The 14,239-nt window shown below is 37.3% G+C and overlaps 1 protein-coding gene across 1 annotated transcript in view; it reads right to left on the reverse strand.

Moving 5' to 3' along the window:
* Positions 1-10,433, reverse strand: part of LOC120552735 (LIM zinc-binding domain-containing Nebulette-like) — a 52,774-nt gene extending 42,341 nt beyond the window's left edge. The window contains exons 1-3 of the mRNA XM_039790963.1: positions 10,374-10,433; positions 8,844-9,170; positions 3,364-3,458 (exon numbers count right to left, since the gene is read on the reverse strand). Coding sequence (XP_039646897.1) covers positions 3,364-3,458; positions 8,844-8,912 — 164 coding nt within the window. The 5' untranslated portion in view covers positions 8,913-9,170; positions 10,374-10,433. The remainder of the gene's footprint in view (positions 1-3,363; positions 3,459-8,843; positions 9,171-10,373) is intronic.
* Between the last annotated feature and the right edge of the window lie 3,806 nt (positions 10,434-14,239).

Raw genomic sequence — 14,239 nt, forward strand, 5'->3', positions numbered from 1 at the left:
TTTCTCAGTTGTCTTTAGGAGCAGCATTCTAGTTGTCACAAGCATAGAGCCTCTCTTGCGGCTGTAGATGGTAATGTGTTCAGTATGAATTAACATTTAAAAACATGTTAAATTATATATATTTTGATATACAAGTCGTACAAGTCACAAGGGACCAGCCAAAGTAGGAAAAAAGTGCAACTTATAGTCCGGAAATAACGGTACTTATTGGGATTTATTCACAGTATCCCCAGAGTTAGATAAGTCCATACACGCTTCTCATCTCTGTGCGTGTCGTATCTCTGTCTGACCGACCCATGCCTAGCTTAGCACAGATCCTGGAGGTATCTGGCTCCATCTATGCTCCTAATAAGTGACAAAAATAACGCGCAACATTTTTCCTATTTACATGTTGTGATTTGTACAACATGTGCTAAGCTAGGCTAGCAGTGGGTGTGCGCCAGACAGAGTTACAACACACACTGAGATGAGAGAGGGTATTTATGGACTTCTCTAACTCTGGAGGATACGGTGAATAAGACAAAGTCCCATTAAGTTCGTGTTCGTTTAAAGTGACCAGGAACACATTTGGAAGGATAGGATCAGAGAATTTTGAGTTTTTCTTCTTAAAAATCTCTCAAATGTATTTATTTATTTAATATACAATTAAAGTATATAAGTATATTTTAAAATTATTTTTTATTTTAATTTATAAATGTTTTTCTATTTAATTTTAACATGTAACTGTTCAAAAGCAGACGTTCACGACTTTAAGATATATTAAGTTAGTTAAACTTAATGTAAGTGAGGCAATCGGTTGCCTAAAAATTTTTAAGTTTTGAATCACATGTTTTTAAGTAAACAAACTCAACATATTTGACTAATGTGTACTTAAAACAATGACAAAACAAACTAATAAACATTGAGTTTTATTAACCTAAAAATTGTGTGGTTGTGTACTTATTTTTTTAAGTTCTGTGAACTTATTCCTGTGGTTTGAAAACTCAAAACTGTAAGTCATAATAACTGAAAATAATTGAGTTCCCTTAACAGAAAACTAAGTCATATTAACTGCAAATATTTGAGTTGAGCTAAATGAGCACTTTTAATTTAACTGTTATCAAAAGGTACAAGTAGCAATTCAACCAACCTTTTAAGTTCGGAAAATTTTGACTTTTAAGTTAATCAACTTAAAAAAAGTGAGGCAACTGATTGCCTCACTTTTTTTGAGTTCTGGTAACTTATTCGGGTTTACAGTGCAGGCGTGTGTGATCGGTTGCTTGATGGTTGACTCACTGGCCAGTTATCAGTTTCTCTTCAACGACCACTGAGGAGCAATATGACCGCGACGGCTGCACCTGATTGGACGAACGCTTCACCCGTGGGGCTGTCTGCTCCCGGGCTTCAAAACGGGCTCGTTTAGAAACTTTTATTTATTACGGAAATAATTCACCGAAATGTGTTTCTGAAAACAGGTTACGTGAGAAATAATCAGCATCTGCTTCTTCATTCCAGATCGACAACGGGTCAGTTTAAAGGGATGCTTCGGAGTCATTTCACCCTAGGGTCCTTTTGCACCATGACCCCCCCACCCCCAGAAGCTGTTTTCCCATTGGTTTAACATTGGTCGAGTTAGCGCTATCAGCCGAATGGCTTAGTGCAGCGACCGAAAAGAGATACAACAAAAATATGTATTAATTTAGTGATTAAATAAGGTAGTGTCTCCAAAGTTACCTCAATTATAACTTGTCATTCAGCCGATAGCGCTAACTCGATCAATGTTAGACTAAGGAGAAAAAAAGCTTCTGGGGGTGTTTGGCTCGAGGTCATGGTGCAAAGGACCCTAGGGTGAAATTACTCCGAACCATCCCTTTAAAAGATTTTTTTGGGGGGCATTTTTAGGCCTTTATTTCCACAGGACAGATGAAGAGATGAAAGGGGAGAGAGGGGGACGACATGCAGCAAAGGGCCTGCTCTACCAACTGAGCTAACCAGGCCACAGTTTAAAAGATTTTTGAGGAGTTTTCCAGAGGCGGCGAGTCGAGCTGGACGCCGCTGATTTGCATAAAGAAGCCTGGATTCAACTTTATGCCGATGAGGAGCGGGCAACTCGAAGGCCCCGCTTCTCAAAAGTCACCGCAACGCGACCAGAAGGCATTGCCCGGCTGCTTACTAGACAATGAACAGGGGAAGCGTGAACATGACGCTGCCAGTGGACCTGTACTTTTAGAGTTAGAGGTAGGAGCTTTAACTGGCAGACCATTACAAGCAACCAACAGTGAACAGGTCAAAGCCACTGGCTTCCCTTTCTGTGGCTGTACGATAACTAGCACAAAGTGTTTAGTACACATTACTAACATGCATCAAACAAGGATCCAGGTTTTGCCTCCTTATAGATATATAGATAGATAGATAGATAGATAGATAGATAGATAGATAGATAGATAGATAGATAGATAGATAGATAGACATTTATTGATCCTTTCGGGAATTCATCTTGCACCATACAGCTCATCAGATAGACAGACAAAAGACAACAGGACCACTAAACCCTCCCTTCCCCCTGCACAACAACAATACACGACACCAAGTATCTCTACATTATAAATTAGTAAAGTGCACTATCATTAGCACCAGTAGGCTATCAATAATAAGGTGCAACATCATCAGTGACATTTTAATATTATACCAAAGTGCAGTATTATCACACAGAAAGAATCAAGTTATTTCCCCTAACTTATTCAGTAGTGTGATGCTGGTAGGAATACATGATATAGGTTTATAGGTTTTATAATATCGCTGGTGTCTGTGAAGGTCTCATGCAAACTACATTTGCTTTTCGTGGGCAATAAATAGCGGTGTAGCGTATCATGCCTGCACAGATAATAACAAGCAGAGCATGTCAACAGTGCTGAAGGAGGAATGCACAGATTCAGGGCTGTAAACAGAACCAGGCGTGGGGGGAGAGAGAGAGAGCGAAGCAGGGCTGGGCTCGCGACCAAGACCACCGAAAAAACAACCACCGACCGTAACCACCGCTGCTATAAAAACCTTAAAGGGTCACCACGCAGATATGAGCGGCCTGCAGGCAGGGCACAGATGCAGATAATAACACAGTACGGCCAGAGGATGGTGGTTACGGTCGGAGAAAGCTCATAAATATGAAATGATAACACTCTAATTGAAATCCAGTCTAGATGGAAGTGAATAAGCCGATTGTTAGCACATTATAGCGATTATAATGTGAGCGTCACACAGTGTTTGTGTGCAAACGATTAGGGGGTATGTGATGTTATTTATGCTGTATATATAAAGAGAGATGGAGACCTTAATGTTACATCGAGAGGGAGAGAGAGAGAGAGAGAGAAAGGGATGAGGACTCACGCATTGCAGTAGGGCTTCTTGTCGTAGCCTTTGTAGTTCTTCATGTTCAGGGTCATCTTACAAACCTCGCAGTGGAAGCATCCTTTATGCCAGTTCTGGAGACAACACACACAAACACACAGAGTTACACACACATCAAGGTTGGGTTTGATGAGTCAGTTTAGGCCTGAGACTGGCTCTCATGTTTCACACTATTGACGGACCTACACTCTCATCTCAAGATCCACTTATTTGGTGATTTCGAAGCTTTTCCGACCACATCTTGTGGCTTTCCTCAGTGGATGTGGAGATGGTTTGGTTGTTATAACGGAAGTTGGGTTAGATATCTCTCTAATAATAATAATAATACATTTTATTTATAAAGCACTTTTCATAAAAGTATCTCAAAGTGCTACAGAAACCACATTAAAACGCATTACAATAAAAACAAAAATACATATATAAAATACGCATAAAAACAGCTAAAAGAGCAGTGTAGTGCAAAAAAAAAAATCTCTCCCTCTCTCTCTCTCTCTCTCTCTTTCTCTCTCTCTCTCTCTGTCTCTCTCGGCTGTCAGTGTCTCATCCACATTGGAGATTTAGCCTCTCGTTTTTTTATTTTCCTATTTCAAGATTCAAAAATGTGTGTGAATGACATTCTCCAGTTTTGCTCGTTGTGTTTGTGAAGCCTGTCCTCCTTTAACCCTTATGTTGTCCTGGGTTCAAATTTGACCAGTTTCCAAGTGTTTTTTTAAAAAAATCAGAAATATGGGAGGTTGAAAAATAAGCGTAGAAAATGTCGAACAAGGCGACAAAACGCTGGGGGGGAAAATTGTGAAAAATATTGGAAAAAATGACAAAAACTACAAAAAAAAACTACAAAAACACAGGAAGTAAGCGTCAAAAAATTTGTAAAATGCGGCTAAAACGTGGAAAAAGTGACAAAACGTCAACAAAAGGGACAAAGACGTTGGAGGGAAAAAACGCTAAAAATGTAGAAAAATAAAAAAACTTAAAATTTTTTTGTAAAAAGCAACAAAACATTAAGATAGGGACAACAAAAGTGTTTTTAATGATCGAGGGAAAGACAACACAAGGGTTAGGGTTACATGGTGGAGAGGACTCCTCTCTCAACAACTCCACGCTATGTGATTTAAAGCTTCGGAAACAACAAATGAATTTGTTTTTTTGGTCTAAATGCAGTTTCCTTCGAAGCTCTGCTTGTTGTTTTGTGTCTGCCTCTGCTGCTCAGTGGTGGGATGTTCCTCCTCCCAAACACCGCCTGTCAATCAAACAGCACGGGCGGGTCCGTCTGCTCGGGACTTTTCTGTTGATGCAGTTTGACAGGGAGTGTTTATGGAAATCTTTCAGGGTCTAAATATAAATACAGCAGGAGGCTGGGTGAAAATGTGACGGACCGCAGAGTGAGAACTGACGTTCGCTGCCAAACATTTGCTCGTTCAATATCCAGTTCAGATCGCCCTCCATCTGTCCCACATTAGGATTATTCAAATCCTTAGAGTGAATCATCCCTAAAATGATGTGTTTAAGTTGTTAATATGCCTTCTATATTTATCCTGCGACTAATTGCAATATACAGTAAGAGCATGATGTATCCGAATGCAAAACCATGGAAAGTGATGTGGTACCAGGTGGGACTAAAATCAGAGTCCAGTTCACGACTTTTAGTAGAGGTTTTAATGAAGTATACAGACTGGGATCTGCATATATGTCTGCCAATAAAACATGAGTCATTTTAGAAACAGTGTATACATTGTGTCTCAAATGTCTGTCACCTGGAATCCACTGACAAGTTCAATTTGCAACTGTAAATTGTCACACTAAGGGCCCTAACGATCTGAAACGCAAGTATCTTTGTGGGCGGATCTCTAAAATGGGTTGGTCTGAAGTAGCTAGGTGTGGTTTGGGCGTAACGTGCAATAAACCAATCAGAGCGTCCTCTCACATTCCCTTTAAGAGCAGGCGTGCTCGTTCCATGGCGGATTGCTATTATGAAGGGGGGGATTTGCCTGGCCGGGATGCGGAAAAGTAATAAATGCCCGTCTTGTCAGGGTGGCGATGTTGCTGCGTCCTCTCGGGCGCATCTCCTCAAGTCTGGAGAGGATTGCTGCATATCACATGTCACATGACCATTCGCAGACACTGGGCATGTGCGGGAAGCAGATTGTCTAACGGTTGAAAATTATGGATGTAGAGGTTGAAAATATAGAAAATATCTTCATCACAAGAGTTTGATTACCATATGTTCCTTTATGTTGAACAAAGGAATTCCTGATGTTTGTTGTTGTTATCTGATCAAAGTACTAATACTGGTATCAGCAAAAAAATTTTTAGCATCGGTTAAGCTATTCTTTAAAATGTAGTAAATGTTTTGCCCTTAAGTACAACACCAGCGTGTTTGCAAATTTTCTCCTTACCTAAAAATCCAACGTTTCCTCTATGTTGATTTTATAGTGGCGGCTCGCCACGGCAAAATTTCTGCCGCCACGGTATCAGATATAGGGCAGACGCACAACGTAGTTGCGGTTGCCTTTTAAAATGATCCTGCCGACATAATGCCCCCCCCTGTTGGCTGCCGCTCACATTGCAATTTAACAACAAGTAGAACTATTCAGAGGTTATTGGACCCGTCCAGTTTAACTCCACATACTGTTGTGTTGATGGAGTTTATTGTCAAAACGTTCGCTTTCTTCCGAGTCGACTATTAAACGGGGGGTTGTTGTTCGGACAGACCTGCCCCCACTGCAAAAAAGAATCCTAAGGGAAACACTGAAATCATCCGCACAATACTGTAAAATGTAAAGGCAGCGACACCTCGTCCTGCAAAGGGCCTGATTAAATGGGCTTTTTGAAAGACACTGCAGGGAAGTCTGAAGTCCTTGGACAGTGAAGTTACTTCTTTCTTTCTTCCTCCCCCTCTCACTCTCCTTCTCCTTTTCACTTTCTCCATATACTTCTTTGTTTCTTTGCCAGCCTTCCTCCTCTCTAAAGCTCTGCCTCTTACACTGCTTTAGCTCTTTTATTCCCTCTTTTATTCATTTTACTCCCTTATTCTCTCAGGACAGAAGGTACATTTAGTCCTGTTTGGTCTAGCGATATTGAACGATAACACAATCCAAACAAACAGTATTTGCTACAGCTCCGTGGAACGGAGTCTTTTATTATGAAAGGTGGGAGCTAACATGAGCAGTGCCTACATGCTGTTGTGTCATCGGATGCCTCATAGGACAGACAGTGAATGCATGAGACCGCTGAGGATAAATTAATATTTTATCACTGTTATGCAACAGACTATTAGAGAGGTGTTAGCGTGCAAACACAAAAATCAACCCTTACTTTTGTATACTGGCAAATAAAGGGCAAAGAAGTTAATCAAGATGCTCCTAAAATATTCCTATAATATACCTTATTTAATTTCTATAACCACTTGTGCTATTTTAATGGTGTGTTAATATTTATTTGCCACAAAACTTACTGTATGTATCTTTAAAGATGGCACAATGCCAGTTCCATTTAGGAACTTCTACTTTGTGGTATATGCACATGGACAATGGACTGTCTGACTACCTCTGATCCCTATGCACTTTACTAACAATGCACTATTTACATACTGCATTCTGTCTCTACTATTATATGGACTATTGACTGTCTGATTTCTCCGAACTCTATGCACTTTATTTGCTGATGCACTTTAACAATTCAATAATGGACTAACATGATCATACTGCATTGTTTTATGTCTTTTTTAAGCACTGCTATAAAGGAAAGGCACTTCAATGATTGCACTACTGGTTAGATGTAAAAACTGCATTTCGTTGTACTGGTTGTCCTTACTTGTGCAATGACAATAAAGTTGAATCTAATCTAAAACAGATTTACAGGTTTTTTTTATGGGGGAACACAAGGCCTAAAATATAACAGGATGCAAACTGATCATAGAGGGTTATATTGTGTTGGCATGACACTACAGGAATGAAACTTCCCACTAGAAAAGATAAAGTCATCGTAAGATGATGCATGTGAATAAAGGCCTCATTTAGGCTGATTTGAATAGGCTGAGGAATATTTTGTTAACAAAAAAAGATCCCCAGATAAGATGTGTGATAACTAATCAACTATATTCCATCATTAGATCAGAGGACAGAAAACTAATAGGTGACGGTTTTGATTATCAATGACACTTGACTTTTCTGTTTTCTGTTCTTCGAATTATCCATAATGACATGGCAGATCTATTGTCAACACACAATTTAAGATATTTGGAAGGAGATTTGATTACACAAACGTTCACCAATCAATCAATCAATCAATCAATAACTCAATCGATTAAAACTGCATCAGCTCCTGAGTTCTCAACTTTAACAGCATTTTTCTGGCAAACACTTACTTAAAAATAACTCACAACAGTGTTATTTTACTATATGACAGCCTGATTTGTTGAGATACATATTTGAAGCTAAAAAGCAGAGTGACAGATATTTTTCATTCCATTACAACCCAGCTGCATCTCTTACAACTCAACAAATCAATTTACCTTTACATACTTTTATGTAGGCCTAGTTATATATATATATATATATATATATATATATATATATATATTAGCCCACATCTCATTAGGCATACACATTTACTACATTCTTTGCACATTTACTTCATTCTTTGTACATTCTTGTTTACATTTCGTTTATCCATTTTCAATTACCATAGCATCTACATCTTATAACTTATTCCCTGTTATATATTGTTCTTAAGGTATATCATTTCTTTTCTTGTTTGTCAAGCAATTCTATTATGTTTACATGCTTGTCTTTTCATAGTCATAGTTAATATTTAATAATAAGCTATTGCACTGTTCAACCCCTGCACTGTTCACTTTTGCACTACCACCATTGCACACACTCTACCATAGCACATTATAATGGTCATTGCATCACATGGTCAGTCCATACCAGACCTTAAATTATTAACTCTTGAAATTTCTGTGAGTGATTTTTATGTATGTGAGATATATGTGTGTGTATGTGTAAGTGGTTTTGTTGTGTTATGGTTGCCTAAGCTACTGGATGCCTACAATTTCCCTTGGGATGAATAAAGTATCTATCTGTCTATCTATCTAGCTATCTATCTATACATATATACACTTTGATTTCATATATTGTATCACTTTATTTTACCTTCTGCACTATTTTATGTCTAAAATTATTTTTTTTACTTGCATGATTTAGTTTTTATACATATTTAATGAGCATTGTTGGAGGGAGCCTAAGAGCTACACGATTGTCACTGGAAAAGATTGACTTTCTGAAATTGCTGTGCACATGACAATAAATATCTTAAATAAACAACTTCAAATCTTTGAACTCGGATAAGCACCAGTTTGAAGGTAATTATCAACGTTTTATCAGACACAGTAAGTGCGAAATAAATGAACCTGAGTGATTCTGGATGTTTTTATGGTCCACAAACAAAGTGCTTACCTTGTCCAGGCAGCTGACTTTCTCCGTCGGGTAGACAATCTTCCCACAGCGGGCACACTGGGGGTTCATCCTCCCAAACCTCCTCTGTGCTCCCCAAAGGCTTAATTCCACTTGTTATTCGAGAGATGTAAAATGTTGTCCAGAACGAAAGTCCCAAAATGTCTCCGCTGAGCCACTCTTCACACTGTAAACAAAGTGGGAAAAAAAGATGGAAACGTAGCGGAGAAACGGCGGCTCTGCTCCCTCACTCAGCGACTCACCGTCCGGTGTGAAGGCTGGATGCTGCGCTGCTGGGACCGATCATTGGCAGCAGCAAGCTAGCGGAGGCTAGCACGATGTAAACAGGAAGTTAGACGGGAGAAAACAGGAAATGTGTTTACGTTCCTTTCAAAATAATAATAATGAAAAAAACAATGAGAGAAAAAAATAAATTAAAAATAAATAATTGAACGAACATTGTTCAATAAATAAAGACGATTTTATATAAAATGTGAGGTTTTTCTAAACAAATCAAAAATATGGAAAAAATTAAATAAAACAAAATACAACATAAAACAATGAAATATGAAATACTATTAAAATTAATAAAAGATAATAGTGCTGATTAGTTGAAAACATCATCTACAATGTTAGTATTTTAAGCAAAAATGTCAAACTTTTGGCTTAAGATAAGATTAAAAATAGAGTTGTATTCATTGGTTAACTTATCAAACATGGTTATTGATCAAAAGAAAATGTATCTGCTTAATTAATGCTTAAAGATTCTCAAATTTAACATTATTAAAATGTAAAAAAACAATCTGCTTTTCATTAAATATTTGTTACACATTTATTCATTTTACTCTGATAACTGATATAAACTGACACAGTTGTTGCTTTTATTCATCCCACGCAGTAAGCAGATACACTACTGTAGGTTGAGAAATGTAATTATTTTTAAGTGTTTAGCTATATTTATGTAAAAATATGTGTTTAATCAACTGAGAATACCTATGGACAGCGTCAAGTAAATTATGTATGCTTCAGAAGTGATTCGAGAAGTTTTTATGGACGTTTGGACGCTCTCTTCGGCTGTAAAATCTACAAACTGTTACCAACGTTTGGCAGCTAGCTAACGCTAGCCTAACGTTAGCAGCTGTTGAAGCCTACAGATGGTGAGTAACTAGCTTACTTCTGGATTCAGTATTCAGTCAACCTACAGTAATAGTATGTGGAGACAGAAAGTCTCTTTAGTTAGTTTCGGCTTACTCACACAATGGGTGTATTAAGAGACTCACAACTTAATTTAATCATTTAAATATGGTGCAGAACTTATTAGCTAGCTAACATTAGCTAAAGTTAGCTAAAGTTAGCTGGACGTTTTTTTAACTATGTAGCTGAGGTAACATTAAGGCTATATGAAGGCTATTAAGAGCCCCATTTTAAAACGTTATATTTTACGTTATATGCAGTAGCACGTTGCATATTCAAAAGCTATATTTTGTGATCTCTAATATCCACACTGTCTGTCCGAAATGATAACACTTTTACCTGGGAGAAAACAACTGCAAGCACGTGGTCGAGAAGCACAGTGATCACCTCCAGGGCCGATGCTTTTCAGGGGTAACAATGACAAACACCCTTCACTTTACCGGCAGTATTAAGGATAGATGAAGCCACTGTGTCTTAAAAAAAACTTGTGGTTTTATTGTTCATGGTTAACTCACTTTACATCGTCTTTCTCTTTTTCCTCTCGCCTTCCCTCACACTGCACGTGTGCTCTAAATTAAAACACTCCAACACCATCATGCTCACTTAAAAATTTTTTTAACTATTCGAGATAGTGCAGAGACAATAACAAACAAGACAAATTAACAAAAGATTGACAAAAGTAAATACATTATATTAGCTACATACCAAATTAATTGCTCTCTCTCCTGACCTTGCTTAACCCATATATATATATATATATATATATATATATATATATATATATATATATTATATATATAGGTATATACCACGCACTCACACTGACGTCACTCACTTATTAAACCTGTGTCAATCTCTCCCTAATTACGATGATTATCTCGTAACACAACCTTTTAAATCCATACGTTTTAACGTTACCTTCAACTGCAGATTTTTAGATTTTTATGATAAAGTTTGAGTAGAGAAGGTTATGTGTTATCTGGTGCAATTTACAGAGTGTAAATGGTGCCATGACTGGATGCAAAACAATAATTAACTTAATACAGCCATAATAAATCCCTCTAGGTTAGATGGTACCATTACATGAAATGTCTTTTTCATTTTAGAATTACATTCTTATTCTTTTCACTCATAAATGTACAATATTTTGTAATAGAGATAAACCTAGCATTCATGCGGTGAGAATAATCGGAAAATGTGTTTGTAACTGCAAAAATTCCAACGTGGCATCATGATTTCACGTAAACATACACACCACTTTCCTAAAGCCAAGTGGCGTGTTAGCTGTACGCATTTTGAGCTATCCATCTGCTGTATACAGCGTAGATATACAGGCGAAGACGGCAGTCTGCTGTATCACAGCGTAAACATACACGCCACTTTCTAAAGCCATGTGGCGTCTTATTGCGAGGCTACAGTTGGTTTTAACACACACGTGGGGAAAAGAATAACAGGTTGGGATTAGGAAAAGAAAAATGTGGTAAGGAAACAACACACGCGGAAAACGATCCCCGGTCTCCTGGGGGAAAGTCCAGTGTTTTACCCACCCACCACCCCGACCAAACTCCCTACGCGGATTTTCGCCCTTTCATACTACTCACTACGGCGTCAATTCACGCACAAACGCAAGGTAATGTAAGTCAATGGAGGACAAACGGCGTTGATAAACACGCTGACAAGCGAGTGTGTGTCTTCATAACACTCCAATGACGGCATACCAATTGGCGTGTCATACATACGCCACTTCTCAGTCTGGGAAATATTCACTTGAACCCCCCCCCATGTCGGAACTACCCAGTAAGTCTTCAAAACGTTTTGCACAAAAGTTTACTTCATACTACGCAGACACATGGCAGACAAAAATCTATGTTGGGTTGAAGGTAAGAAACTTTTTATTAATTCATGTATTGCATACAGTATACATCTTTTGCTCACATCTTTTTCTAATATGATATTAGGTTGTAACTTTTAGTTGCTGTCCGTATTGTATAGTTACCGATTTGTTACGTTATTTATTAGCATTAACCCTCATAGTCATGGTAAAGGCATAATTTGCAATAATTTTGTGGTTTTAGGGAATGAACGTGTTGTTTAAACACTTTGAGTCATAAATACAACATATCTTCTTTGTAGCATCCATGGTGTTTGCACATTACGACTTAGGATACACCTCTTTGTTTACATTCATTTATTCAAATTTGTTTGCGTTGGGAAAATTAATGTATGCACCCCCTCATGTTGGAAGAACTCGGTAAGTCAGCAAAAAAAATTGGTACACAAGTTGACGTCATACTGCGCAGAAACATGGCGGACAAAAGTCAATGTTGGGTTGAAGGTAAGAAACTTTTTATTAATTCACGTACTGCATACAGTATACATCTTTTGCTCAAATGTAGTTTTTAATATGATATTAGGTTGTAACTGTTAGTTGCTGTCCATGTCATAGAGTAACCTATTAGTTAGAAAACATAGTTATTAGCATTAACCCTCTTAGTCATAACTAGTCACATAAAGCATTAATGTAGTTGTTTTACAGAATTAATGTGTTATTTAAACACTTTGAGTAATAAATACAACATATCTTCTTTGTAGCATCCATGGTGTTTGCACATTACGACTTAGGATACACATCTTTGTTTAAATTCATTTATTCAAATTAATTTCCTCATTAATTATTGGAAAAACTCTGTAGGTCGGCAAAACTTTTGGCATACAGGTTGACGTCATACTACGCAGATACATGCCAGACAAAAATCAATGTTGTGCTGAAGGTAAGAAACTTTTTATTAATTCATGTATTGCATACAGTATACATCTTTTGCTCACATCTTTTTTAATATGATATGAGGTTGTAACTATTGCTGTCCGCATTGTATAGTTACCGATTTGTTACGTTATTTATTAGCGTTAACCCTCATAGTCATGGTAAAGCAATAATTTGCAATAATTTTGTGGTTTTAGGGAATGAACGTGTTGTTTAAACACTTTGAGTAATTAATACAACATATCTTCTTTGTAGCGTCCATGGTGTTTGCACATTACAACTTACGATACACCTCTTTGTTTACATTCATTCTTTCAAATTTGTTTGCGTTGGGAAAATTAACGTTTGCACCCCCTCATGTTGGAAGAACTCGGTAAGTCAGCAAAAAAAATTGGTACACAAGTTGATGTCATACTGCGCAGAAACATGGCGGACAAAAATCAATGTTGGGTTGAAGGTAAGAAAAATTTTCATTAATTCCCGTACTACATACAGTATAAATTTTTTGCTCAAATGTAGTTTTTTAATATGATATTAGGTTGTAACTGTTAGTTGCTGTCCATATCATAGAGTAACCTATTAGTTAGAAAAGCTATTTATTAGCATTAACCCTCATAGTCATAACTAGTCACGTAAAGCAATGATGTACAGTAGTTGTTTTACAGAATGAATGTGTTATTTAAACACTTTGAGTAATAAACACAACATATATTCTTTGTAGCGTCCATGGTGTTTGCACATTACGACTTAGGATACACATCTTTGTTTACATTAATTTATTCAAATTAATTTCCTCATTAATTGTTGGAACAACTCAGTAGGTCGGCGAAACTTTTGGCACACAGGTTGACGTCATGCTACGCAGATACATGCCAGACAAAAATCAATGTTGGGTTGAAGGTAAGACATTTTTTATTAATTCATGTATCGCATACAGTATACATCTTTTGCTCACATCTTTTTTTAATGTATTAGGTTGTAACTTTTAGTTGCTGTCCGCATTGTAGAGTTACCGATTTGTTACGTTATTTATTAGCATTAACCATCATAGTTATGGTAAAGCAATCATTTGCAAAAATTTTGCGGTTTTAGGGAATGAACGTCTTGTTTAAATGCTTTAAGTCATAAATACAGCATATCTTCTCTGTAGTCCTTTGTAGTCTTTTGTGTCCATGGTGTTTGCACATTACGACTTAGGATACACCTCTTTGTTTACATTCAGTTATTCAAATTAGTTTGCGTCGGAAAAAATCCTGTGACCGTCCCCTCATGTTGGAACAACTTAGTAGGTCGGCGAAACTTTTGGCACACAGGTTGATGTCATACCATGCAGAAAAAAGGTGCAGGAAAGTCAATTTTCACATATTGCATATCAAGGTTTTGCTCACATGTAGTTTTTTTTTAATATACTAGGTTGTAACTGTTAGTTTCTGTCCATGTC

This window comes from Perca fluviatilis, chromosome 22 (assembly GCF_010015445.1).
Source record: "Perca fluviatilis chromosome 22, GENO_Pfluv_1.0, whole genome shotgun sequence".
Classification (NCBI taxonomy): domain Eukaryota; kingdom Metazoa; phylum Chordata; class Actinopteri; order Perciformes; family Percidae; genus Perca; species Perca fluviatilis.